Source organism: Vitis vinifera, chromosome 17 (genome assembly GCF_030704535.1).
Source record: "Vitis vinifera cultivar Pinot Noir 40024 chromosome 17, ASM3070453v1".
NCBI classification, from domain to species: Eukaryota; Viridiplantae; Streptophyta; class Magnoliopsida; order Vitales; family Vitaceae; genus Vitis; species Vitis vinifera.
Window position 1 is genome coordinate 18986601 of NC_081821.1, and position 26858 is coordinate 19013458.

At 37.8% G+C, this 26858-nt stretch overlaps 1 protein-coding gene across 1 annotated transcript; it reads left to right on the forward strand.

Annotated features, from left to right (window-relative positions):
* Window positions 1–2546: 2546 nt before the first annotated feature.
* On the forward strand, window positions 2547–21420 carry LOC100246039 (organelle RRM domain-containing protein 6, chloroplastic). The gene is made up of 5 exons (XM_002271188.5): window positions 2547–2912; window positions 4868–4936; window positions 5099–5205; window positions 20854–21030; window positions 21123–21420. Exons 1-4 carry the CDS (start codon window positions 2660–2662, stop codon window positions 20935–20937), a joined length of 513 nt encoding a protein of 170 aa, XP_002271224.1. The 5' UTR covers window positions 2547–2659; the 3' UTR covers window positions 20938–21030; window positions 21123–21420.
* Window positions 21421–26858: the final 5438 nt, after the last annotated feature.

Here is a 26858-nt window from a genome sequence, read left to right on the forward strand (position 1 = left end):
TTAGTAAACTAAGTAGATACACGAGTAATCCTGGAACCAAGCAGTGGCAATGAATTATAAGAATACTAAAGTACTTACAGTTTACTCATGATTATGGGCTGCACTATACGAGATATCCAGTTGTACTTGAAGGATACAATGATGCGAATTGGATATCTAATGTTAAAAACTAAAAATCCATTAGTGGTTATGTGTTTACACTAGGAGCTGTAATAGTCATGTGGAAATCCTCAAAACAAATGGTTATTACTTGATCCACAATGGAATATAAATTTATGGCACTAGATAAATATGGAGAAGAGGATGGTTACGACACTTCCTAGAGGATATTCCAAGGTGGTCAAAGCTTGTGCCTCTAATTTGCATACATTGTGATAGTTAATATGCAATTGGTAGATCATAGAGCAATATGTATAATGGTAAGTCTAGACATATTTGTCATAAACACAATACCATTAGACAACTACTCTCAGTTGGGGTTATCTTTGTGGACTATCTAAAATCTAAGGATAACATTGTGGATTCGCTAACCAAAGGGTTAAATAAAGAGTCAGTTGAAAAGTCATTGAGGGGAATGGGACTCAAGCCCATAAAATAATAAATCGATACAGTTCATACCCAACCTCATCGACTAGAGATCTTAAGATCTAGGTTCAAAAGGGACAACTAAACTATAAAAACTATGTTAAATCACTGTGGGGTCTTCCCTTGTCCATTCTTATGATGAAACAATGATGCCCGTAAGAGGAAATGATAAGTTATGCTTTTAATGATCCTTATGCGTCGAAAATTTGAGCAAGGTAATGTGGGTTACTCTTAATTAAGAGATCACTTATGTAAGAGTGAAGTGGGGCTGCTTTTAAGGGAATTGAATAGGGCACAATTCTTATTAAACTCTTACAGAACCAGGCATATGTTCATGGCCAAAATGAACATAATAGTAAGAACTGAATGTGTTAGGAAGATTCCTATGTAGGATATGTCATCGTCTACACATATGACAGAACAATTCAAGGACATCGTGCATACTATTTAGTTAATAGAGTAAACATATTTCCACAAGGGAAGGTACAAAGGGTAACACCTATCTCTCCTATGCAGGTTTCAACCGTTGAACTCTATCACAAAGTCTGTCATGTCTTTAATCGTTAATGTCATTCATGTGGGGAATTGTTGGAAAATTGAGCAAATGCTTTGATTGGGTGAATGAATTTTAACCGTGAATACATTGAATGGGTGAATGCATTTAACCCTTTTTATAGAGTCCTAAAAGCCTCAAGAAGCCACAATGTTTTGGCTTCTTGAAGGTTAACAGTCTCTTTCTCCCCTTTAGAAATCTATATAAAGAGAGACTCAAACTCTCTTTTGGTGGTTAAGTTTTTGAATTCTGGCATCGAAATCATCAAACCTTCCTTTCTTTCTTTCGTTGTGATAGAGTTAGACACAGTTCAATTCGTCGGGAGTGGCTACAAGGTGTTGTTGTTGCCACTCGAAATCTGTTTCACCCCGGGAGATAGACACCTTGCAATTCTCAAAGCACCAACGAAGAAGGCAAATCTGTTTTAAGGAGATTGTGTCTTCACAAGACTTGATTTTGTCTATTCTTCCTTCTTTGTTCATTTATTTATTTTGTTTTCCTTCTTTCTTTCTTTTCCTTGTCTAATTGTTTAACTAGATGTGGTTTACACTTTTGACAATAAATTAGTCGAAAGGGATTGTACAACGAAACCAAGACTATCTTTTTGTTTGCCTCAAGATAAAGATTCATGAGGTTGAGAATTTCACAGTGGAAGATAAATTTGAGTTTTGATTAGAAGAAAAGTTTAATGTTGGAATTGAATGTGTTGATACTATTTGAATGGAAGAGGCAAATCGTGGAGAAATTTGTGTTCAAGGTGTAATGGGATGCATTAGTTCTATGAAATAATAAATACATGCACATGTATTACAAACATTTATGGTGTAAATATGTTTTCTTTTTTCCTTTTATTTATTATAATTTAGGGAAATTGTTAATTTTATTTACCTTCCTTGAGGTATTGGTTAAATACACCTAATTTTCATTGGTCCGAAATTTCATCAAATATTTCCCCTATCATTCTTATTTCTAATTTTCAAACTTATGAGGACTAAATATATTTATCCAAAACCTTAAGAGATGTAAATGAAATTAATCATTTAAAGAAGGGAAATGACAAACAATATATAAATTAATTTCTATTAAACAAGTTATTCAAAATTAAAAGTCAAATTATTATTAAATAAACTCTCTAATATATTTATTTTGCAACTTGTATGAGGTAAACTACATGGTTGCAAGAGCTGTAAAGTGAAGAAATCATATACGAGATAATTTATAAATTTTATAAAAAAATAATTTGAATTAACAAAATAAAAAAAGATTTCTAAGTAATCAAAATTAGGAAAATAATATTAAATAATGAAAATTAAATTTTAACCCTTAGTTTTCATTTTTCATAATATTATAGTTTTCCTTTTATTTTGGGAAAAAAATGATAAATATTATCTAAATTGAAAGGAAAACTAAAATAAAATAAGAACAGAAAAAAAGAAAAGATAAAAGGAGAGGGATGGGAAGTGGGAAGGAGTAGTGCTTCAAAATCAGTGAATATATTTGGGGATTATAGGAATCAGGAGAATGGAAGCAGCAGCACTCATAATTTGCCTCCCAATTTCCTCATCGCCATTTTCAACTCAAACATACAAACGAAAAACCCTTTATCCAATAAGTCTTCATCATCCGCCTCATCTTCGTACCTGCTCTGCACCTTCTTTGTCTTCTTGGGGGCCATTCAACCGACCCAGAAATGGAAATGACCTTTTTGCGGTGGCCTGCCTGCCTTCTTCTCCAAACCAACCTTCCATTCCAAAAACCAGGCTCTATGTCAGTGGTCAGTTCTCACTCTATTTGTACTTTTTTTTTTTTTTTTGAAATTTCTAAATAATATGCATCAATTTTTGTGTTTGTGTGTATGTGTGTTTAATCTTCTGGTTTATCAAATTGTGATGCGAGTTTTGTTTAGAAGTGTTGATTTGAATTTCTTTCTGGTCTTTAATCAAATCGATCGCATGTCTCCTGGATTATTTTGGTGCTCAGCTCTCACTCTTCTTGTTTTGTTTTTAAATTTCCTAATAATATGCATGAATTTTTGTTTTGTTTTCTGGGTTAATTATATTTTGATGTGGGTTTTGTTTGGAAGTCTTGTTTCAGTCCCTTTTTTGGGTTTTAATCCCTTCAATTTCATATTTGTTGGAATATTTTGCTCGGCTTTCACTCTTTGTTCATTTTTTTTATTTTGTTTTTAAATTTCCCTGAATTTTTGTTTATTTTCTTGGCTTTTCATATTGTAATGTGGATTTTGTTTAGAAGTATTAATCTCAGGTTTTTTTTTTTTTTTTGGGTTCTAATAAAATAAATTTCATGTTTGTTGAAATATTTTGGGCTTGTGTGGCAGTGACAACCAAACAGGCTTCCCAAACTAAAAATTGCCTGAAAAAAAAAATATTTTAATGGATCAGTTGTAGAAAACATTTTCAAAAGTAGTTTTTGTGGTTGCTTTACCATTGACCAAGCATATTTTCTGTGTGGGTTTTATTTTTCTGTTTTTGGAAGCAGAAGGCAGTTTTCATCTTCCCACCAAACGTGTTCTTTTATTCTTTTTCTTTTGATTTATTGAGTAATAAAAATGATGAAAGAAAGAGCAACTCTTCAACTTGCAGAATTAATTCTTTGCTGATATGAAAAGGGCCAAAAGGAAGGATACAAATAACTTAGGGTTCATCTAGATACACTTGATGATTTCTATTTTTAAAAATAGAAAGTAACAGTAAATTCTATATAAAATACATTAACTCTTTATATAAAAATAATGGACTTAATCTATATCTTTAAAATCCTTTTCAAGATATTCCTGACTAGAAGGTGTCTTAATGGGTTATCCTTACTGAGATTAACATGCAAATATCATCATTCCACTAGTGGAATCTATCTTAAAGATTTGAGTAAGCAAATCCATGCAAATGCATGGTGTTGCATAGTCTCAAACTTCAATATGTTCTTGGCTTAGTTTCACTATACGGGGAAGCTTGATAAAATGAAGATGAAGAGGCTTTTATGAAATGCATATGATTGGTAAATGGAGAAGGGTGGATAGTAATCGTCTCTGGGCATTTTTGTGGTGAGCTTTGAGGCTATGAGCAGTTTCTGTGTCAAGCACAAGGCTTAGCTCCTTTTCCTTGGAAAGAAGAAGACAATTCCAAATATGCTAGATTCATGAGCTTTTCATTGACCAGGTTTCATTTCTCCGAGCATTATATGCTAGATATATTATTTCCATTTTGCCACAAGCTGTAAGTTTGCTGCCTTTGGTTCTGCCATTTGATCAAGGTTATCATTCTTGGTCAAAGGATATGCTCCTGCAGACAACATGGTTCTTGTAGGTTAATTTCAATGATGCCATGGTTGTCATTTAGGCCATTGTTGCAATGTTGATGCTAGTGTAAATTTGTGTCTCATGTGTGAGAGAGAAGAGAAAGTTACCTTCATATATATACTTAGAATCTGCTAAAGGTTTTCAAATGCAAATTGACTATATAGGAGCGAGTGAATATTAAATTAGAAAAAACAATTGTGCAAATTTATCTGTGTGAGATATTCAGTGGTTTCTTTCCACATCTTTCATCAGATTTAAGGTACCCACTTGATTGCTTGTGTAATTCTGAAGCCTTTTGGTGAGAGATCTGTCAATATATGTGCAGCACACCTTCCTGCAGTTGGCTTCTGCCTTTTTTCATTTGTTTCTCTAAGTGTGTAATGAAGCAATGATGAATATTCTATTGCATGCAGGGCTGTCATTCCGCACCACTGAAGAGAGCTTGAGAAATGCTTTTGAAACCTTTGGCCAACTTGTAGAGGGTGAGAGCACTGAATCTAAACTTATTGCTTGCTTTGTTCCCTTGATTTGCTTAATATGGTTTGATATCTTTATCTTGTTTAGCTATATATTGGTAATTGCTACTATATTCTCAGAAACTTTTATTTTCCTGGTTTCTGAAAAGATTTTTTATTTGTTTATAGTTAATCTTGTGATGGATAAAATAGCAAATAGACCAAGAGGCTTTGCTTTCCTTCGTTATTCCACTGAAGAGGAATCTGAGAAAGCCATTGAGGGAATGCATGGAAAGGTATGTAATTGGTACTTCTATCATGAAAAAACTTATGCATAACATGATCATGTCCAAATGATGGTCTCTCCCTAGTGGGATCTTGGGTGGGTGAGATGGATACTGTACCCTGGCATTTTTGCATGAAGTGGTTACTCTTCCCTAAATTTGTAAATTAGGCATGGAGGGTAAGGTTTAGAAACTGAGTAATCTTTTTTTTGAGCCAGGATCAAACTCTCTCTCTCATTTTATTTTATTTTTATTTATTTATTTATTTATTTTGTTTTCATTTTTTCTCCAAGTAGAATTGAACCCTGCAATGGTAGAACTTGGTGAACTGGGTATACATCTGAAGGGATATATATATTATTTATGAATGTACCAATTTGATCAAAGAAAACTACAAACAACTAGATCAACAACCTGGTGCCAATTAAGGGAGGTGTGGACCTTGCTCCTCTCTTTTTTTGGAGTCTCTTGGGTTTTTCCGCATTCGGTTAAGGAAACTCTAATAGGTTGGAGAGGTTCCTTAATGGGCAAGAAGAGGAAGGTGACGTGGCTTTTGGGACCGTTATGCTTGTTTTAGGTCATTTGGAAGGCTAGAAATTCAATTGCTTTTGAGGACGGGGTGCTATCTATACAAAAGCTGAAAATTTCCTTTGTGTATTTGCTATGGTCGGAAACCAAAGTGTGGATAAAAGATGGTCCTTCGACCTTATTAGATTTTATAGATTGGGTGTGCATGTATTAAGGAAGAGGAGGGTTTTTTGTGCTTTCATAGAGGGGTGGGTTCTTTTGTAAGGGGGTGAGTCGTTTTTTCTATACTGTAACTATTTGAGTCGCTTCTTTAGCGTCTCTTTTTCAATACATATATCACTTACTGATAAAAAAAAAAACAACCTGGTGCCAATTAACAGGCCCATCCTACCTATTGTCGCTAATAAGGGTGTTTAGGGTGGTGTAAAATCAGCTAGTTGAGCAAGCAGCATGACCCCTGGTTCTACTTTACTAAGTCCTGTGCTTGTACAATGAGGAAGCCGGTACCACCAAAATCTTGGAATTTGCAAAGTTGCATATATGAAACTAGTGGAAATTAGGTAAGGTTCCTTATTTCAGTGATACCTAAGTTTGATAGACAATAGATGGATAAGGTTTAATTAGTCTTGTAATGTAGAGAAAGTGGAGAAGGATGAAATCTTAGGGAAGAGCTTTTCTTAAATGGGCACCATATATACCTTTATTTATTTGTTTATTTATTCTGTTCTTGAAATAAAAATAATTCCCTATCCATGAGTATATGCCATAAATGAAGGTAAAGCAATATGAGATAGAACAAATGCTTAGACTTTATTTCTCCATAAAGCCAAAGAACAATAACACTTAGCAGCTACTGCTGTTTAGCTTTATACCAGCAAAAGAGACTGTTCTATAGACAACAATGGACTGGGCCTCTCTAAAGTGAGACATGTCAGAACATCAAAAAGCAACCAAATCTTGATTTGAGCCACAGTGTCAACCAAAGACAGCTCCACACTCTGAAAATTCCTTTTGTTTCCCTCCTTCCCGACAAACCATAAAACAGGAAATAGGAAACATGACAACTTCCAATTGAATATTACCTTTTATTTCCGAAGTTATAAAAACCCATCTATTCATTAATTCTGATAATGACCTTAGCATTATCCTTCACACCACAAACGCAGGAATGATCTTGCCTAGACGGTAGAAGAGAAGGAAAAATGGGGATGAAGATGACTGTAAGCCTACATTGGTTTGAAAAATTTCACTTTCTAGAAACCAAGTTCTCTGCTCCTAGAGTCTTGCCTGACATGCATCCATATAGAAAAGGCCACCTTTGAGGGGATTGGGTTTTCCATTAAAATCTAGGTGGGAGGATGTTCCAGAAAATATGACGAATTCACTTAACTGAGAATGACCACAATTTTTAAGAATATGTCATGGGATAGATGAAATAAATCCTCAAGATCCCAAATTCCTCTATCACCAATGCTGGAAAAAGAGGCTCAACTAAGCTGCTAGAATGGTAAGGACTTTGAAGGTTTCTGTGGAGAGGAAGTCCTTCTGGGTTAGGTTCGAGGGTGAGGTCGGAGGAAAATGGTGTTCGCTAACAGAGCACAGTAAAGGCTCTGTTTTCGTCTTAGGTTTTGAGAAGGAAGAGGTTAGTTGGTTGATAGAACAATTGACAAAGGCCATTGAGATGAAGATTTTTATGGGTTTCAACAAAAAATTTAGAGGAAAGACCAGAGTCCATCTATTGGAGGTTTGCTTCAATGTTCATGGCAGGTTTATAAGATTATCAGAGTTCGCCTTCAACTGGAAGTCACCTTTCTTGGTAATACCTGAGGGAGACAATGGCAGGGGATGGGAACATTTAAAGTCTGCGTTGTATTCAATATTGGTGGTCCCCTCCTCGGGTTTTGATGAAAAGGGAAGGCAGAGTAGGGAAGAAGGGATTTTGCACAAATATGCGGGTCCCTTGCAACGGTCCTTCGCGAATGTAGTCAGAGAAGAAGGTCCGAGGAGAGGCGGCCTTGTTCCAGTAGGGAGATGGGCGAGGACCATGGTGTGCGAATGTCATGTTGGTTCTGTTAACTGGGCTGAGGTTGGCCGGGCTATGGCGAGAAGGCTAGGGCATAAAGGCGTGGTGACAATCGTCCCATTCGCCGGAGGAAAAGGATTGTTTTTTGTAGAAACCTTAGAGGAAGCTGTCTCACTACACGATTCAAGGTTCATCAGGATTAAGGGTGGAATAACAATCTTGTTGAGAAGATGGTCACCAAAGGAAAATTCAGAAGTAGAGGGGAAATTCAAGGAAGGTTGGATAGATTTAAGGGGTTTACCATTTCATTTATGGTCTGAGGTTCACTTGAAGAAAATTATGGAGCAGTGGGGGACGGTGATAGAGATTGATTGGCGAACATTGAAACTTTTTGATCTAAGCAAAGCTAGGGTGAGAGTTGTAATGAAAGAAAGATCGGTTCTCCCTGCCTTGATTGAGGTGTTAGATGGGGGTTGGGATTTCACAGTTTCAGTCGCAGTGGCTGGGAAGGAAGATGGTAGGCAAGTTAGAGAGATGGGTGAGTCAACTCGGCAAATGGCTGAGGCTCACATGGGGATAGTTGGCAGAAAGAGGGAAGAGGAAGATAGATCAACGGCTGGAAAGGGGTCTTCGGCTGGGGCAGTTGGCAGAACAATGGAGTGGAGAGGTGGTCAAAAGGCTGAGAATGCTCCTGGGAGGACACGTGGAATGAATAGGACGACAGTGGGAAACAACTGACCTCTAATGTCTTTTAGTTCAAATTCAAAAATCCAAAGAGCAGGATCTGCTGGGCCAAGGTAGGCTGGAGGGGTCAAAGCCCAGTCAAATTTCGAGGATGGGATTCGGGCCTCCAAACATTTGACAAGGGTCCATTCTTTTAGTAAGCCCAGCTCACAGTCTGAAATTGATGTGGGCTGGAAGAGGGAAGTCCCTGGGAAAGGCCCGATTCAGTTGCTGGGCCAAGAGATGGGAGGCAAGCAAGACACATATTCGAAGGGCCCGTTACACAAGGCTATTCTTTTTGCAAAGGGGAAGTCGAAGGTAGGCTACGAGGAGTCTGAAAATCAACGGAGGGGCTCTGCAGTGAAGTACGGTTCAAAGAAGCTGTGGAATGTTCTGCTTCCTTCAAGCTCTGCATGCCGACAAGGGGTTCGATGCCGAAGTGAGCCACTCACGACTGAGAGATCGCTGCCAGTTAGCGATACTCTTCCATTGGAAGACGTCTCCGAAGCGGGAACATAGTTGGTTCAAGGGTATTCCGAGGAAGGAACGACGTCGACGAAGGGAAACGTGGAGCAAAGGAATCTTCTTAGGGCTCCTTTTCTGTCAAAAGGGAAGGAGAAAATGCGCAATATTGCTAAAGGAGAAGACGGAGTAGGTTTTAAGGGTTTTGTGGGATGTTCTCATAGTGGATCTTCAGTCATGGATCATCCTTCTTATCCCGCAACCAGAGAAAAAGGGCTCAACTTTGAGGGGTACTGTGGAATGAGGGAAGTGGAAATTTTCGAGGTATCTCCTCATCATTTTTCTCAGCCTTCTCTGCCTTTTCATTCTCCTTTCTCTGGCGTGGCTCCTCCATACCAGTGTCCTTCTGTTCCTAATCTCTCCATTTCAGCCTTTCAATCCCAGTTTCCTGTGAAAAATCGAGTGTTAATTGAAATTTTTTCAAAAAAAAAAAATGACGTTGGGGATTATTGTCTTGGGTCTGTTAGCAATCCTCAGCGTGTTGATGTGGTGTCCTAGCTGGCTAGATTGAATATTTTGTCTGAGAGCTTTAATTATGTTAAGACCAAACCCAGCTCACCTCATGGGGCCCTTATTTTGGGTACAGTTAGCCAGGGAGACACAAAGTTCTCCCAGATGGGTGGGTTCCAAATAAAAGGTCTTTCCCCTAGCAAAATGGCTAAAGTTTGTGAGGTCTTAAGCTCCTTGGATATTAAGGTGTATTCAAGACGAAAGAATAGAATTGCCACAGACATTTGAGCTTTGTTGGCGTTGGGTTGGAGGTATAGGGTCAGTGAGGTGTTTTTATGAAGATCATAAGTTGGAATATAAGGGGGTTGGGATTTAGGAAAAAGAGGAGGGTGGTTAAGGATTTTTTGCGACTTCAGAATTTGGAAATAATGATGTTTCAGGAAACAAAAAGAGAGGTGTGCGACAGAAGGTTTGTAGGTAGTGTCTGGTCGGTTAGGAACAAGGAGTGGGCTGCTCTCCCGGCGTGCGGGGCTTCAGGATGGATTTTGATCATTTGGGACTCAAAGAAAATGAGTGGTGAGGAGGTGGTAATAGGATCTTTTTCTATCTCAGTCAAGTTCTTGTTGGATGGATGCGGACCATTGTGGTTGTCTGCAGTTTATGGTCCAAACAATCCCTCAACTAGGAAGGATTTTTGGGTGGAGCTGTTAGACCTTTTTGGTCTTACTTTTCCTTCATGGTGTGTGGGAGGTGACTTCAATGTTATAAGGAGAAGATCAGAAAAACTGGGTGGCTTTGGATTCACTTCTAGCATGAGGGATTTTGATGGTTTTATAAGAGAATGTGAATGACATGATCCCCTATTACGGAATGCGTCTTTTACTTGGTCAAACATGCAAGAGTCACCGATGTGTAAGAGATTGGATCGGTTCCTCTATTCAAATGAGTGGGAGCTTTCCTATCCTTAAAGCCTTCAAGAAGTTCTTCCTAGATGGACATCGGATCATTGGCCGATTGTTTTGGATACCAATCCTTTCAAGTGAGGCCCAACACCTTTTAGGTTCGAGAATATGTGGTTGCAACATCATAGTTTCAAAGAGTGCTTTAGCAGTTGGTGGAGAGAATTTGAAGGAAATGGTTGGGAAGGTCACAAGTTCACGAGGAAGTTATAATTTGTTAAGGCAAAATTGAAAGATTGGAATAAGAATACTTTTGGAATGCTTAAGGAAAGGAAAAAAATCATCTTGGATGAAATAGCTAACATTGATGCCAATGAACAAGAAGGGGCTCTCTCTTCTGATCTTGCTGCTCAAAGAGTTGTAAGAAAAGGGGAGCTAGAGGAAATAATTTTGAGGGAAGAAATTCATTGGAGACAAAAAGCTAAGGTAAAATGGGTTAAGGACGGGGATTACAACTCAAAGCTGTTTCACAAAGTGGCTAACGGGAGACGAAACAGGAATTTCATCAAATTCTTGGAGAATGAAAGAGGTTTGGTGTTGGATAATTTCGAGAGCATCATAGAGGAGATATTACTTTATTTCAAAAAGCTCTACTCGAGTCCTCCTGGTGAGTCTTGGAGAGTAGAAGGTATTGATTAGTCCCCTATATCAGAAGAGAGTGCTTCTAGGCTGGATTCCCCTTTCGCCGAAGAAGAGATCTTTAATGCCATTTTTCAGTTAGATAGGGATAAGACGCCGGGGCCTGATGGTTTCACCATTGCAGTGTTTCAGGATTGTTGGGATGTGATCAAGGAAGACTTAGTGAGGGTGTTTGCGGAGTTTCACAATAGCGGGATTATTAATCAAAACACCAATGCTTCATAGTTCTTTTGCCCAAAAAGAGTTAGTCAAAGAAGATTTCGGATTTTAGACCTATCGGCCTGATCACTTGTCTCTATAAGGTAATAGCAAAAGTCTTGTCAGGGCGACTAAGATGAGTACTACACGAGACCATCCACTCCACTCAAGGTGCTTTTGTTCAAGGGAGACAAATTCTGGATGCAGTTCTTATAGCCAATGAGATTGTGGACGAGAAAAGGCGATCAGGGGAGGAGGGAGTTGTATTCAAGATAGACTTTGAAAAGGCTTATGACTATGTGAAATGGGATTTTTTGGATCATGTGTTGGAGAAGAAGGGATTTAGTTCTAAATGGAGGAGTTGGATGAGAGGTTGTCTGTCGTCGGTCTCTTATGCTATTCTAGTGAATGGTAATGCTAAAGGGTGGGTCAAGGCATCTAGAGGTCTAAGACAAGGTGACCCTTTATCCCATTTCCTGTTCACTATTGTTGTAGATGTGTTGAGTAGAATGTTGTTGAAAGCTGATGAAAGAAGTTTGCTGGAGGGTTTCAGGGTAGGTAAAAATGGATGTAGGGTGTCCCATCTGCAATTCGCAGACGATACCATCCTCTTTGCTAACTCTAGTAAGGAAGAACTGCAAACTCTTAAGAGTTTATTGTTAGTGTTTGGTCAAGTTTCTGGGCTTAAGGTCAATCTTGACAAGAGCAATCTTTTTGGCATTAACCTTGATCAGAATCATCTCTCTAGGTTAACCTTGATGCTTGACTGCAAGGCTTCAGATTGGCCTATACTTTATCTAGGCCTTCCTTTGGGAGGGAATCCAACTGCTTGTGGATTCTGAGATCCAGTGATTGAGAGAATCTCTAGGAGATTAGACGGATGACAAAAGGCTTAGTTATCTTTAGGTGGTAGGATAACTCTCCTACACTCATGCCTTTCCCATATCCCTAACTACTTTCTTTCTCTGTTTAAGATTCCAGTTTCAGTGGCTGCAAAAGTCGAGAGGATGCAAAGGGACTTTCTTTGGTCAGGGGTGGGGGAAGGCAAAAGAGACATCTTGTTAGTTGGGATGCAGTGTGTAAGCCGAGGGTAAAAGGGGGTTTGGGGATTGGGAAGATTCCTTTAAGGAATCGCACTCTTTTAGGGAAATGGTTGTGGAGGTTTCCTAGGGAGTGTACAACTCTGTGGCATCAGGTCATTCTTAGCATCTACGGGACACACTCAAATGGTTGGGATGCCAACACTCTAGTCAGATGGTCACATCGTTGTCCTTGGAAGGCCATTGCATAAGTCTTTTAGGATTTTTCCAAGTATACTTGGTTTATCGTAGGAGATGGGGAAAGAATTCGCTTTTGGGAAGATTTGTGGTGGGGGGACCAGATCTTCAAAGACCAATATCCAAGACTATTTAGAGTAGTAATGGATAAAAATATTCCTATATCTTCAATTCTCGGTTCGGCTCGCCCTTTCTCATGGAACTTTAATTTCGGTCGTAATTTAACCGATTATGAGATAGAAGATCTAGAACGCCTCATGCACTCTCTTGATTGTATGAATTTATCCACTTCCGCTTCAGACGTGAGATCTTGGTCCTTATTGTCTTAAGAATTGTTTACAGTCAAGTCTTTCTTTACAACCTTGTTCCAAATGACTGATTCATCTCCATTTTTCCCCACTAAGTTTGTATGGAAATCTCAAGTCCCTTTCAAAGTTAAGGCCTTTGTCTGGCTTGTGGCACACAAGAAGGTAAATACCAATGACTTGCTACAATTGAGGAGACCCCACAAAGCTCTGAGCCCTGACATTTGCAAGTTGTGTATGGAGCAAGGAGAATCAGCAAATCATCTCTTCCTTCATTGTTTTGTGATGTTGGGGTTGTGGCATAAACTATTTCAGCTAGCCAAGATGGATTGTGTTCCTCCGAAAAGCATTTCAGACATGATGTTCATCAATTATAAAGGTTTTGGCAAGTCTAAGAGAGGGTTAGTTCTGTGGCAAAACGTGTGCATAGCTTTAATTTGGGTTGTGTGGTGGGAAAGAAATGTTAGGATATTTGAGGACAAAGTTAGGAATTCAGAGAATCTTTGGGACTCCATTCATTTCCTTGCTTCTTATTGGGCTTTTTGTTCCGTGGGTTTTAAGGGCATCCCCTTTAACGTATTACAACTTGATTGGCTAGCAGTGTGTAGTTCCAATGGGACGGTCTAGTGTCTTGTTATTTTTTCGTGTTGTTTAGTTTTACTTTTGGCGGGAGGATTCCTCATCCTCCTTTTGTACTTCTTTTTCTATCAATATATTCATGCGTGGTTTCCTATAAAAAAAAAAAAAATGGATGAAATAAATCAAAAAAGGATTATCCCACCTCCTAATGTTTTTCTCTGAAGCAAGTAGCATGGAGCAACCCTTATGTATGCATTGTCTCAATTTTTAAATCTTGATAGTTCCTCCCAAAAGGATTCTTAAGACTCCCACCATGTGATTGAGATAGTTGCTACTTTTTATTGCATGCATGTATGAGTAAAAAAATCTGATAGGCCTCCTATACGTTATGTGTATAATAGAAAAGGGAAGAGGAATATACTGCCAGCTGGCAGTTATTTGTAACAACTTTAGTGGAGGTTAGGTCACAGTTGGATACGGGCTGAGGGGAAGGTTTAAATAAGAAAGGAGGGGGAATTACAGGGGGAGAAAATAATGTGGATCTGGTAGGGATTTGAGGGCCAGTTGGGACTCTTGTTCTTGAAATTCTTGAAATTCAATAATAATTCTCCATTAGATACCTATCAATTTGGTATTAGAGCATCGATCCAGATGGCTCAGAAAAGGAATGAAGGTCGCGTGGATTGTCTAGAGAAGGAAGTTGGAGAAATCAGAGAGGAGATGCAGCGCTTACCAGGAATGGAAAAGACGGTGATGGACCTTGCTCAGAATGTAATGCGAGTTCTGCAGTTGCTGGAAGAGACACAGAAGGCAGTGGCGGCGTTGTCATTAGGGCGGAACACGACGACTGCTGCTCAACGAGAAGATCGGGCAGGATGGATCCCTGGAGTTGGGGAACCCAGTGGGGGGGGGATGGTGTCGGATGAGATGAGGCGAGGTGGAAATAGAGAATGGTGCGGCAGCCGACGGGTGGAGATGCCTGTATTTACAGGAGAGAACCCGGACGGTTGGATCTTCCGGGCCGATCGATACTTCGCAACGTACGGACTCACAGAAGAAGAGAAATTAGTCGCCGACGCGATGAGTTTAGATGGGGACGCACTCTCTTGGTACCAGTGGACTGATTCGAGGGAGGTGTTTGGGAGTTGGGAAAATTTGAAGAGGCGGCTATTGCTTCGCTTTCGTCCGACTTAAGAAGGGAGCCTTTGTGAGCAGTTTCTGGCGGTGCGACAACAAGGGACAGTGGCAGCATACTGGCGGGAATTCGAGATTCTGGCGACTCCATTGAAAGGGATTTCGGAGGAGGTAATGGAAAGCACGTTTATGAATGGGTTGCTTCCTGAGATCCGGGCTGAGCTACGTCTACTGCAACCATATGGGCTGGGCTACTTGATGGAAATGGCCCAACGAGTTGAAGACAGGAATTTAGCCATGAGAGCAGCCCGTGAACCAAATGGCCCAAATGGCCCAAAGAGCTCCAAAATGTTGTCATCTGCAAATCGAGGTGAGTGGAAGATTGGGGAAAATTTTCAGACTAGGGCAATGGCTGTCGGCGAGAAGACGATGAGCCAACGACGTGAGATTCCGATAAAGAGACTGACGGAATCGGAGCTTCAAGCCCGTAGAGAGAAGGAGCTCTATTTTAAGTGTGGAGAAAAGTTCTCCCCTAGTCATCGCTGTAAGAAAGAATTACGGGTTTTATTGGTGCACGAAGATGAGGAGGAAGACGATAACCAGTTTGACGACAGAGCAACCGAAGAACTTGCACTCATCGAGGTGAAAGACGCTGTGGAATTATCTCTAAATTCCGTGGTCGGTTTAACTATGCCGGGAACTATGAAGATTAAGGGAACGATCGGGTCAAAAGAGGTAATCATCCTTGTAGATAGTGGGGCTACCCACAATTTTTTATCCCTTGAATTGGTTCAACAATTAGCACTTCCATTAACTACAACAACGAGTTACGGGGTGATGATGGGAACCGGGATATCCGTGAAAGGGAAGGGCATTTGTAGAGGAGTTTGTATTTCAATGCAGGGGCTCACCGTAGTGGAAGATTTTCTTCCACTTGAATTAGGCAACACTGATGTGATCCTAGGAATGCCTTGGTTGGGGACCTTAGGAGACGTGAAGGTAAACTGGAAGATGCTAACGATGAAGATCAAAATGGGGAAGGCAGTGATAGTGTTAAAGGGAGACCCGAGACTTAGTCGGATTGAGGTATCTCTTAAAGCAATGGCTAGAGCACTGCAGCACCATAGCCAAGGGGTTTGGGTGGAACTCTGTCAGACTTCCACCACTTCGGATTTGAGTGAAGGAGTACAAGAGGTCCCGAAAACAGTTAAAGAAGTATTAGCTCAACATCAGTAAATTTTTGGGCCAATAACAGGGTTACCACCAAGTTGTGATATTGATCATGCCATTCAATTAATTCCGGGAGCATCTCTGGTTAATGTCCGACCCTACCGGTATCCAGATATTCTAAAGAATGAAATAGAGAGATTGGTGCAAGAGATGCTTGAGGCAGGAATTGTTCGGCCTAGCTTAAGCCCATTTTCTAGTCCAGTGTTGTTGGTGAAAAAAAAAGATGGAGGATGGAGGTTTTGTATAGATTACCGCGCCCTCAACAAAGTTACAGTCCTGGATCGGTTCCCCATTCCGGTGATTGATGAGTTACTTGACGAACTTCATGGCGCGACCATTTTTTCCAAACTAGATCTCAAATCGGGCTACCACCAGATTAGAGTCCGGCAACAAGACATCCCCAAAACGGCATTTCGCACCCATGAAGGTCACTACGAGTTCTTGGTGATGCCTTTTGGGCTAACCAATGCACTAATGACTTTCCAATCACTAATGAACCGTATATTTCGGCCATACCTTCGGAAATTTGTGCTCGTATTTTTTGATGACATATTGGTCTACAGCAAAGACTTGAAGGAGCATTGTGACCATTTGCAAAGTGTGCTGTCCATTCTGGCAAACCACCAACTGCACGTCAATGGAAAGAAATGTCTCTTTGCTAAACCACAATTGGAATACCTGGGCCATTTGGTTTCTGCCAAGGGGGTTGCTGCTGATCCCAACAAGATTTCAACCATGGTAGAGTGGCCCACACCCAAATCCCTTAAAGAATTATGAGGATTTCTCGGATTGACTGGGTACTACCGTCGATTTGTAGAGGAATATGGAGCTATTTCTTGGCCTCTCACTCAGCAACTCAAAAAAGATGCTTTTAATTGGAACCTAGAGGCTGAGGTAGCCTTCCAAAAATTGAAAACAGCTATGACAACAATACCTGTTTTGGCTTTGCCCAACTTCAGTCAACTCTTCATTGTAGAGACGGATGCCTCGGGGTATGGTTTGGGTGCCGTTTTGATGCAAAGTCATAGACCAATAGCTTATTTTAGCCAAGTCCTCACAACAAGGGAATGACAAAAGTCCATATATGAAAGAAAGTTAATGGTTATTGTTTTAGCAGTTCAGAAGTGGCGTCATTACCTGCTTGGTCGCCACTTTATTGTGCGAACGGATCAAAGTAGCTTGAAGTTTCTACTAGAGCAAAGAATAGTGAATGGGTCGTACCAAAAGTGGGTTGCAAAGCTGTTTGGGTATGATTTTGAAATTCAGTTTAGGCCGGGAATGGAGAATAAAGCAGCTGATGCCTTATCTCGCATCCCCATTTCTATGGAGTTAGCTACCCTCATGGTTCCCAGTCGCATAGACACTTCGTTGATCAGTTCACAAGTTGAAGCTGACTCGCACCTTGCTAAGATTAAATAGAGGCTGCTGGATGATCCGGATGCTTATCCTAGGTATTCCTTGGACCATGGCATTCTCCTTTACAAGGGGCGCCTAGTCCTTCCCAAGGCCTCACCCCTTGTTCCAGCACTTCTTCAAGAGGGCCATGCTAGCGTGGTTGGAGGGCATTCCGGGTTCCTGCGGACTTACAAACGACTCACAAGAGATTTCTTTTGGGTTGACATGAAAAATGATATCAAAGAGTTTGTGGAGAAGTGTCCAGTATGTCAACAAAATAAGACCCTAACTTTGTCGCCTGCTGGGTTACTACAACCACTGCCTATTCCAGACAAAATATGGGACGATGTGACGATGGACTTTATTGAGGGGCTTCCTAAGTCTGAGGGTTATAGCTCCATTTTAGTTGTTGTGGATCGATTGAGCAAATATGCTCACTTCTCACTGCTCAAGCATCCCTTCACAGCTCAAACGGTGGCTGCTATCTTTGTTCGGGATGTTGTCAAATTACATGGATTTCCCCGTTCCATTATTAGTGATCGTGACAGAGTATTTCTTAGCTGATTTTGGACTGAGCTATTTCGGTTGCAGGGTACTTCTCTCCGCCATAGTACCGCATATCATCCGCAAACGGATGGACAAACGGAAGTGGTCAACTGTTGTGTGGAGACATACCTTCGATGTTTTTCATATAACAAGCCTAGACGTTGGTCTACATGGCTTTCATGGGCAGAATACTGGTATAATACCACATTCCACTCCTCCACTAATACAACACCGTTTCGAGCAGTTTACGGGCGAGACCCACCACCGTTGATACGTTTTGGATCAGATTCCACCTCTGTTCTAGCAGTGGATCAGTTATTGCAAGAGCATGATCTAATTTTAAATGAATTAAAGGATCATCTCTGTTGTGCCCAATCCAAAATGAGGTCATCTGCAGATGCTCATCGTCGGGCAGTCCAATTTGAAGTTGGGGATTTTGTCTATATAAAGCTTTGTCCGTATCGTCTTCGTTCCCTTGCCAAGCGACCAAATGAGAAGCTCTCCCCACGATATTTTGGCCCTTACAAAGTAGTGCAGCAAATTGGTCCAGTGGCGTACAGGTTAGAGCTTCCTTCTTCAACAACTATTCATCCAGTGTTTCATGTTTCCCAGCTCAAGCGGGCTCTTGGTTCAGCTGTTTTGTGTCAGCCACTTTCCCCTATTCTTGCTGAGGATTTGGAATGGCTTGTGGAGCCTGACCAGGTCTTAGATATTCGCAAATCTTCCAATAACAATCAGCTTAGTATTGAAGTACTTATTCAGTGGAAAGGACTTCCTCAGTTTGAAGCTTCATGGGAATCAGTTGACACAATTAAAGAGCACTTTCCTGACTTCCACCTTGAGGACAAGGTGTCTCTCATTGGGGGGGGGGGGGTAATGATAGGCCTCCTATACGTTATGTGTATAATAGAAAAGGGAAGAGGAATATACTGCCAGCTGGCAGTTAGTTGTAACAGCTTTAGTGGAGGTTAGGTCACAGTTGGATACGGGCTGAGGGGAAGGTTTAAATAGGAAAGGAGGGGGAATTACAGGGGGAGAAAATAATGTGGATCTGGTAGGGATTTGAGGGCCAGTTGGGACTCTTGTTCTTGAAATTCTTGAAATTCAATAATAATTCTCCATTAGATACCTATCAAAATCCTATTTCAATATATTCCACTGATTCAATATATGCCACACTAGGACAAATACAGAATCTAATTTCAAGCAAAATAGATAAATATACTCTGAGCATAGAAAACAATGCACAGGAACACTTGTTTCATCCCAAAGGCAATGGAATTGTTTATTATCTTAGAAAGGTTCCCTGGTAAGCTGAGTGCACTAAAGTCTTTAAATGTCCATAGCTGTAGGCCTTTTGATATAAGATCAATAAAGTGGCATCTACATTGCATCAAATCCCTTTTTTAAAGAAAACATGTTAACAAACATAGTTAGCAAAAAGGGAATTGCATAAAGAGGAAAAAAGAAAGACAAGCTAACTTTTACTAAAAAGCAAGAACTGGGCAAAAGCAGAACAACCTGCAACCAAAATAAATGGTTGAACCAACAGATGCTCCATCTAGATAACCCAAATAGCCACAAACAAAGCAAAAGCCATCTATTGCTATCCTTCCAAGAATGGGTAATTAATTTCTACAGAAATTTGGACTGAAGTCATCCAACTCATGTCCATTCAATCAAAGAGTCTCTGGCGTATGTTTGGACACCCTGGTGTTAGCAATATAGGAAGAGATAATCCTTGGTCTCCTCAATTTTCTCTCATAATACACACATCTAGAGATCTGCAAATTTTAGGTTTGAGATTTGTTGTTTTTGACTGCTAATTTTTTATTGGCCTCTCTTAATTAGATGTAAGGTTTCCTTTTTCGCATGGTGATCTCGAAAAAGAAGTGTATATCAGACACATGACACCTAGTAGATTCAAAGCTTGAGGAAGTGTTAAGAGGATAATATATATTGCGAACCCAAATTCCAATATCTTAAACTTTTAAGAAAATTGGTAATTCAACATGGTATTAGAGCTCTAGTTAATTAGAGTTCCCTGGTTCCAGTTCTGTGATTTGTTTGCTCCTAATGCATATAGGACAGTTCAAGCTTAACGTGAAGTGAAAGTAGAGCTTTTAGGAAAATTATTGATGACTCAACAAGAAGTGAAAGTAAAGTGTGTTGCTTGAAGAAACAGTGGGGATTAAGGGCCTGTTTGGCCAGAGTCTTCAAAAAATTGCTTTTGAAAACAATTTTGAAAGTAGTTCTCAATTGTCTTCAAGAGCAAAATTCATTTTGGGACTTTAAATAAGAAAAAATAGTTTTTTCAGCTTATTATCTGTAAAGGTACAATGGACTAATGTATAATGGAAAAGTTTCTAAAGTGTTTTTCATATTTTCAATTGTTTCTTAGGATACTTTACAAGAAACACTTGAAAACCCCTCACAATTGTTCTAAAAAATAACTTATTTTCAGAACATATTCTTAAAAAAATTGTTTTATGTTAGAAAAGTGATTTCTATTCTAAAGAACAGAAAACTGTTTTCAAGAGTAGTTTCCAAACAGACCATAAGAGTTCACAAAGAATGGTTCAAGAGGTTTAGTAGAGCCTTTTCAAGGATTGGGTTATCTGAAGTTGGGAAAGTCATTCTCAGCATTTTAAATATAAGGATGAGAGGCTGATAATTTTTTTCCTGTTTATATATGGTACTGCATCTACAGGAAGTTCAAATAGAATATGAAGTCAAGCAAGCTTGGTAAGGGTGGCACCATTCTTATAGATTTGACAATGTACCAGGGATTGCTCCTGAAGTTGACTCATTGCCTTCACTTAACAAGATTGTTATTGGTGTCTCACTCATTCCCATCCCAACAAGTAATGAAATATAGACATTGACGATCATGCTAAGTTTCTGAAAATCTGGAGATCACTAGAGATATTGATCAAATATGGAAATTGGTCAGGTAGAAGTAAAAAATTTACTTATAAAACATGAAATTTAGATGAAGTTTTGAGAAAGATATGTTGACTCCTGTGTCAGGTTCCCCGTATGTCTCATCCAGATAAAGTGTGTAGACTGTTAAGATGATGAGTTATCCTGTTAAGTGATACTGAACAAGCATGGACCATATGCATTTGTACTGAATGTATATGTTGTTTCAGTTTTTGGATGGCAGGGTGATATTTGTGGAAGTTGCGAAACCCAGATCAGAGCTCCGCCAAAACCAGAACCAAAGACGATACTAAGGAGGCTGACATTTGTACTGAGTATCATTGCAGAGGATGATCTTGAAGAAGATGGAACCACAACCCTCCAGTGCTGATCTCTATTCTCCAATGGTAAGACCTTAATGCATTTGGCTTTACGCCTTCTCTCCCCCTCATACGTACACACAAACACAATCTCACCATGGTTTCCTGGTTTCATTCAGGTCTTGTTGCTGTTTGTATGCCTCCTTTTAATTTCTTGGTGGGTGGTTGTTTCTCTGAATTGAACATTGGGCCAAATGAGTTGGAAGGTACAGATAGAATTCATCTAGTTTTGATTACTAATGCATACCACATTGTATGTGTTGTACCAGAAAGTAGGGCTCCTGTGCTGCTTTTTTATTTTTCTGAGCTCTTAGCATTACCTTCATCTTTTGTACCAGAGTTAATCTCCTGGGTTTTCTTTAGAAGAAGATTCATGCTCTAATCCATTCCATTTGGTTGGGTTTTGGGTTGGTTCTTGACCGTTGGTTGATTTTGGTTAAATTAGAACTGATTTAATTATTGAACTAAACCGAAAGAAACCAACCCAAGAACTGAATCAAGTTTTTAGCTTCAAAATGATCAAATTTTGTTTCAAAAAATCTTAATGTTATTGGCCCCCTAGGCCCAGAATTTTCTCTAGGGAGCAATGCTTGTGAACAAGTAATAGAAACTATAAAATTTTTAATATTAATTAATATTGTTTTTATTGGATGCATTATCTATATATGTACATATGAGAAATATCTTAGTATTCAAAGTATACGATCTTAGATGAGTATCAGATACCTCCATTGTATTATATTAGCATGCTAATGTGGTATAATTATTCATTCATATTTTATCATTTTAAAGTTTAAAAAAGAAAAGAAAATTATTTGAATGTGAAATAATTACGGAAAAGTCTGGTCTCTGGGAAGCTTGAGAACAAGAAAGTGGAGAGAAAAGGAAAATTTTGTGTTGTGAAAAATAAATTAAGTTATTGATGAATGCATTTTGTCAAAATTTTTATGATTTTTTTGACAAATTTTCATTATTTTTCTTGTTATGCTATCTTTGGCTCTAGTAGTATACTAGAGAAAGGAAAACTAAATATTAAAGAAAATGAATCTCTCATGTTTAGTTTTTTTATTAAAAATATGAAAAAAATATATAATTAAAATTAGTTCAAAATTTATGTCTTTTTAATTTAAATTATTTAATTTTATATAAATAAGGAAAAAAAGGTAAATTAGTTTGAAGAAATATCTAAATGTAATATAGTAATATTAACTTTTTTTTTTGTCTTGTATTTCTTTTCCATTTTCTTTCATTTATATTTTTTTCATTTCCAAGACTTGAACTGCAGTATGTTTAGTCTCACATTTTTGTGTTAGGCACAAACATGTAATATAGACTTTAAAAGTATTTGGTAAATCAATTTTATGACTTAATATCACTTAATAACTTAATAATTTAATTTAAATTATTAAATAAATTAAATATGTTTGATAAAATTTGAAATATTAAATCGAAATAGTTAATTTATATTTAATATTAAATCCTTTTTGCCTTATTTGTCCATATTAATGAGAAGATAGTTTAAAATTATGATTCTACAACATGATTCATTTTTCATAATAAATGTTTTATGGTTATATTATGTACTTTAAATATAGATATTTTTTAAGTAATTATTATTACTTAAAATTAATGAAAATAAATGTAAGTCAGAATTAATAAAAATAAATATTAATTAAAATGAATAAAGATAAATGTATCAATTTTATGATTTAGAATAAATTTTACCAAATAATCCTAATACTTAAAGTAAAAACTAAGTAATGAATTTTAAGTTAATAAAAAAATAATTAAATAATAAGTATTAAATTTTACTTAAAACCCATTTAAGCTGTCACATCTCAAGACCCATTCCAAGGGTGTGACGATCATTTCACACCTCAAATCCGAATGCTTAAATTGTTACATGACCTAAACAATTATCTTGTAACTGAAAGTTACCAATTACCAAATACTTGTTCAGAGTAGTGGAACAAAATTCTAAAATTTTCAAAACTTAACTTTAAAACTAAGCATCCATAAACCAAAATTCATTATCCAAATAGATTGCAAACTCAAACAATTCAAGTGCTAACAAAAATTTTCATAATCTTCAAATCTCAAATTCAAACTATCATAAAAAAATTTAAAAGTTCAATATCTAAATAGCTTCCAAAAACAAAATAATCGAAATGAATATAAACTTATGGGAAAATCCTCTAACCATACACCAACTATAAAAAATATGAGATTTTGGAACTTTACTTTTTTCTTTTTAATTTTGATGTAAAATGGGAAAAAATATTGTCTATTCATGCACTTCAATAGTGCTTTCAAATTTGTTTCACAATTACCCTCAAAAGTAAATGACAAAGTTAATACCAATTTAATACCACCTGTTAACAAGTATATATGTCATTTGTTTTTATTATTTTTCTTACAATAATATATCTCCCTTACCACTTACCACGTTTCCACTTTTTTTTTTTCCCTCTCCCGCGACCATAATCCATTGTCACATATTATAGTTTTTATTATTTTTTTATTTTTTTTCTTTATATTCTTTTTAATATGCTCGTGCATTTCTCATAAAACTTCTTTAATTTAAATTTATTTTTACTCTCTAATTTGTCTATATTTATTGATTTTAATTATTTTTTTGACATATTAAACTTAAAATGATAATATATAATAAATAATCAATATAACAAATTAAATAAAAACAAAATATATAATGGACAAAAATGGAAATATTATCCGACAAATAATAATGATTTTAAATCTTAATTATAATAATATATTTTATAAATTAAGGTTTAAATTTAAAAATTCCATTTTATTATTTAGAAGTTTATGATATAAATTTTTTTATATTAATACTTAACAAAAGATTTATTTATTTTGTAAATTCTATCACATGTAAAAGTAAAAATATCATTGTAATACTATTTTATTATTTACATTATTTTTCTTTTAATTTTCATTTTAAATTTATCATATCAAAATTACAATAAGTGATGATACTTTTATCATTTTTCTTATGATTTTAAATTGATTGTGGATCTAACTTTTTTTTGGTTAAAATCTTTAATTTTTAATTAAAATAAAATATAAAAGAAAATATATTTTTCATGAAAAATTGTATTTAACCTTTTATATTAATTTTTTTTTAAAAAGGTACATCCTTAAAAAAAAAAAGGGTAAATTAATGCTTAGGAGAACCAGAAACATTATCATACTTATCATGGTGTATATATTTCTTTAGGACCCTCGTTAAGTAATTGGAGGTCTTTGCCTACCCCAAAAAGAACTTTGGGATCCTAGGTATATCCATTCTTGGAGGAACCATGACCCCTATTTTCATTTTTATGGTTCATATATTCCTTTGGGGACCCTTGAGAAGGAATTAAAGGTTATTCCCCACCTTAAAATGGACATTGGAACCCAAGGTACATCCTAAAGATAATTGTATACATCATTTACAAAATTTGATACATATTTCATAAAATTTGGCACATCCTTAAAACAATTTTGTACATTCAATCCATAAGCTACCAGGACCTCTATATTATTACCCGTGGTTCATTTATTACTTTAGGGATCTTTAGAAAGTAATTAGAGGTCGTTTTCTACTCTGAAACGAATTTTGGAACCCTAAGTACATCCTTAAGGAAATTTGGTACATTGTTAAAAAAATTTGGTACATCCAATCCTCGGGCTATCGAGACCCATATCTATTTTCCCATGGTCCATATTATCCTTTGAGACCCCTTAGGTAGTGATTGAAGGTCATTCCCCACATCAGAATGAACTTTGGCACTCTGAGTACATCATTTACAAAATTTGGTATATCCTTAAAAATATTTGGTACATACTTGAGCTATTGAAACCTCTATCTTATTACCCATGGTTCGTTTATTCCTTTAGGGATCTTTGAGAAGTGGTTGGAGATCATTCCCTACTTCGAAATCGACTTTGGAACCTTAGGTACATCATTGAGAAAATTTGACACATCCAACCCTTGAGCTAACGGGTTACTTATCTCCATTTCCATAGTCCATTTCTTCCTTTGGAGACCCTCGGGAAGTTATTGAAGGTCATTCCCCACCTCATGACGGACTTTGGCAACATTGGTACATCATTTACAAAATTTGGTACATCCTTCACAAAATTTGGTACATCCTTCATAATGTACCAAATTTTGTGAAGGATGTACTAAGGGTTCCAAAGTGCATTCCGAGGTGGGGATCGGCTCCCAATCACTTCCTTATGGGCTCCAAAATGAAATTATGTACAATCCATGTTCAAATGGGGGACTCGGAAACAATAGGATCAAATGTACCAAATTTAATGAAGGATGTACCAAGGGTTCCAAAGTGCATTCCGAGGTGGGAATCGACCCTCAATCACTTCCTTATGGGCTCCAAAATGAAATTATGTACCATCCATGTTCAAATGGGGGACCCAGAAACAATAAGATCGGATGTACCAAATTTAATGAAGGATGTACCAAATTTTGTGAAGGATGTACCAAGCGTTCCAAAGTGCGTTTCGAGGTGGGGATCGACCCCCAATCACTTCCTTATGGGTTCCAAAATGAAATCATGGACCATTCATGTTCAGATTGGGGACCCAGAAGCAATAGGATTGGATGTATCAAATTTAATGAAGGATGTACCAAATTTTGTGAAGGATGTACCAAGGGTTCCAAAGTGCGTTCTGAGGTGGGGATCAGCCCCCAATCACTTCCTTATGGGTTCCAAAATGAAATCATGGACCATCCATGTTTAGATGGGGGACCCAGAAACAATACGATCGAATGTACCAAATTTAATGAAGGATGTACCAAATTTTGTGAGGGATGTACTAAGCGTTCCAAAGTGTGTTCCGAGGTGGGGATCGACCCCCAATCACTTTCTTATGGGTTTTAAAATGAAATCATGAACCATCTATGTTCAGATGGGGGTCCTGGAAACAATAAGATCGGATGTGCCAAATTTAATGAAGGATGTACCAAATTTTGTGAAGGATGTACCAAGGGTTCCAAAGTGCATTCCGAGGTGGGCATCGGGCCCCAATCACTTGCTTATGGGTTCCAAAATGAAATCATGGACCATCCACGTTCAGATGGGGATCCTGGAAGCAATATGATCGGATGTACCAAATTTAATGAAGGATGTACCAAATTTTGTGAAGGATGTACCAAGGGTTTCAAAGTATGTTCTGAGGTGGGGATCGACCCCTAATCACTTCCTTATGGGTTCCAAAATGAAATCATGGACCATCTATGTTCAGATGGGGGACCCGAAAACAATAGGATCAAATATACCAAATTTAATGAAGGATGTACCAAATTTTGTGAATGATGTACCAAACATTCCGAAGTGCGTTCCAAGGTGGGGATCGACTCCCAATCACTTCCTTATGAATTACAAAATGAAATCATGGACCATCCATATTTAAATGGGGGTCCTGAAAACAATAGGATCGAATGTACCAAATTTAATGAAGAATGTATCAAATTTTGTGAAGGATGTATCAAGGGTTCCAAACTGCGTTCTGAGGTGGGGATTGACCCTCAATTACTTCCTTGTGGGTTCCAAAATGAAATCATGGACCATCCATGTTCAGATGGGGGACTCGGAAGTAATAGGGTCGGATGCACCAAATCTAATGAAGGATTTACCAAATTTTGTGAATGATGTACCAAATTTTGTGAAGGATGTACCAAGGGTTCCAAACTGCGTCCTGAGGTGGGGATCAACCCTTAATCACATCCTTATGGGTTCGAAAATGAAATCTTGGACCATCCATGTTCAGATGGGGGACCCGGAAACAATAGGATCGAATATACTAAATTTAATGAGGGATGTACCAAA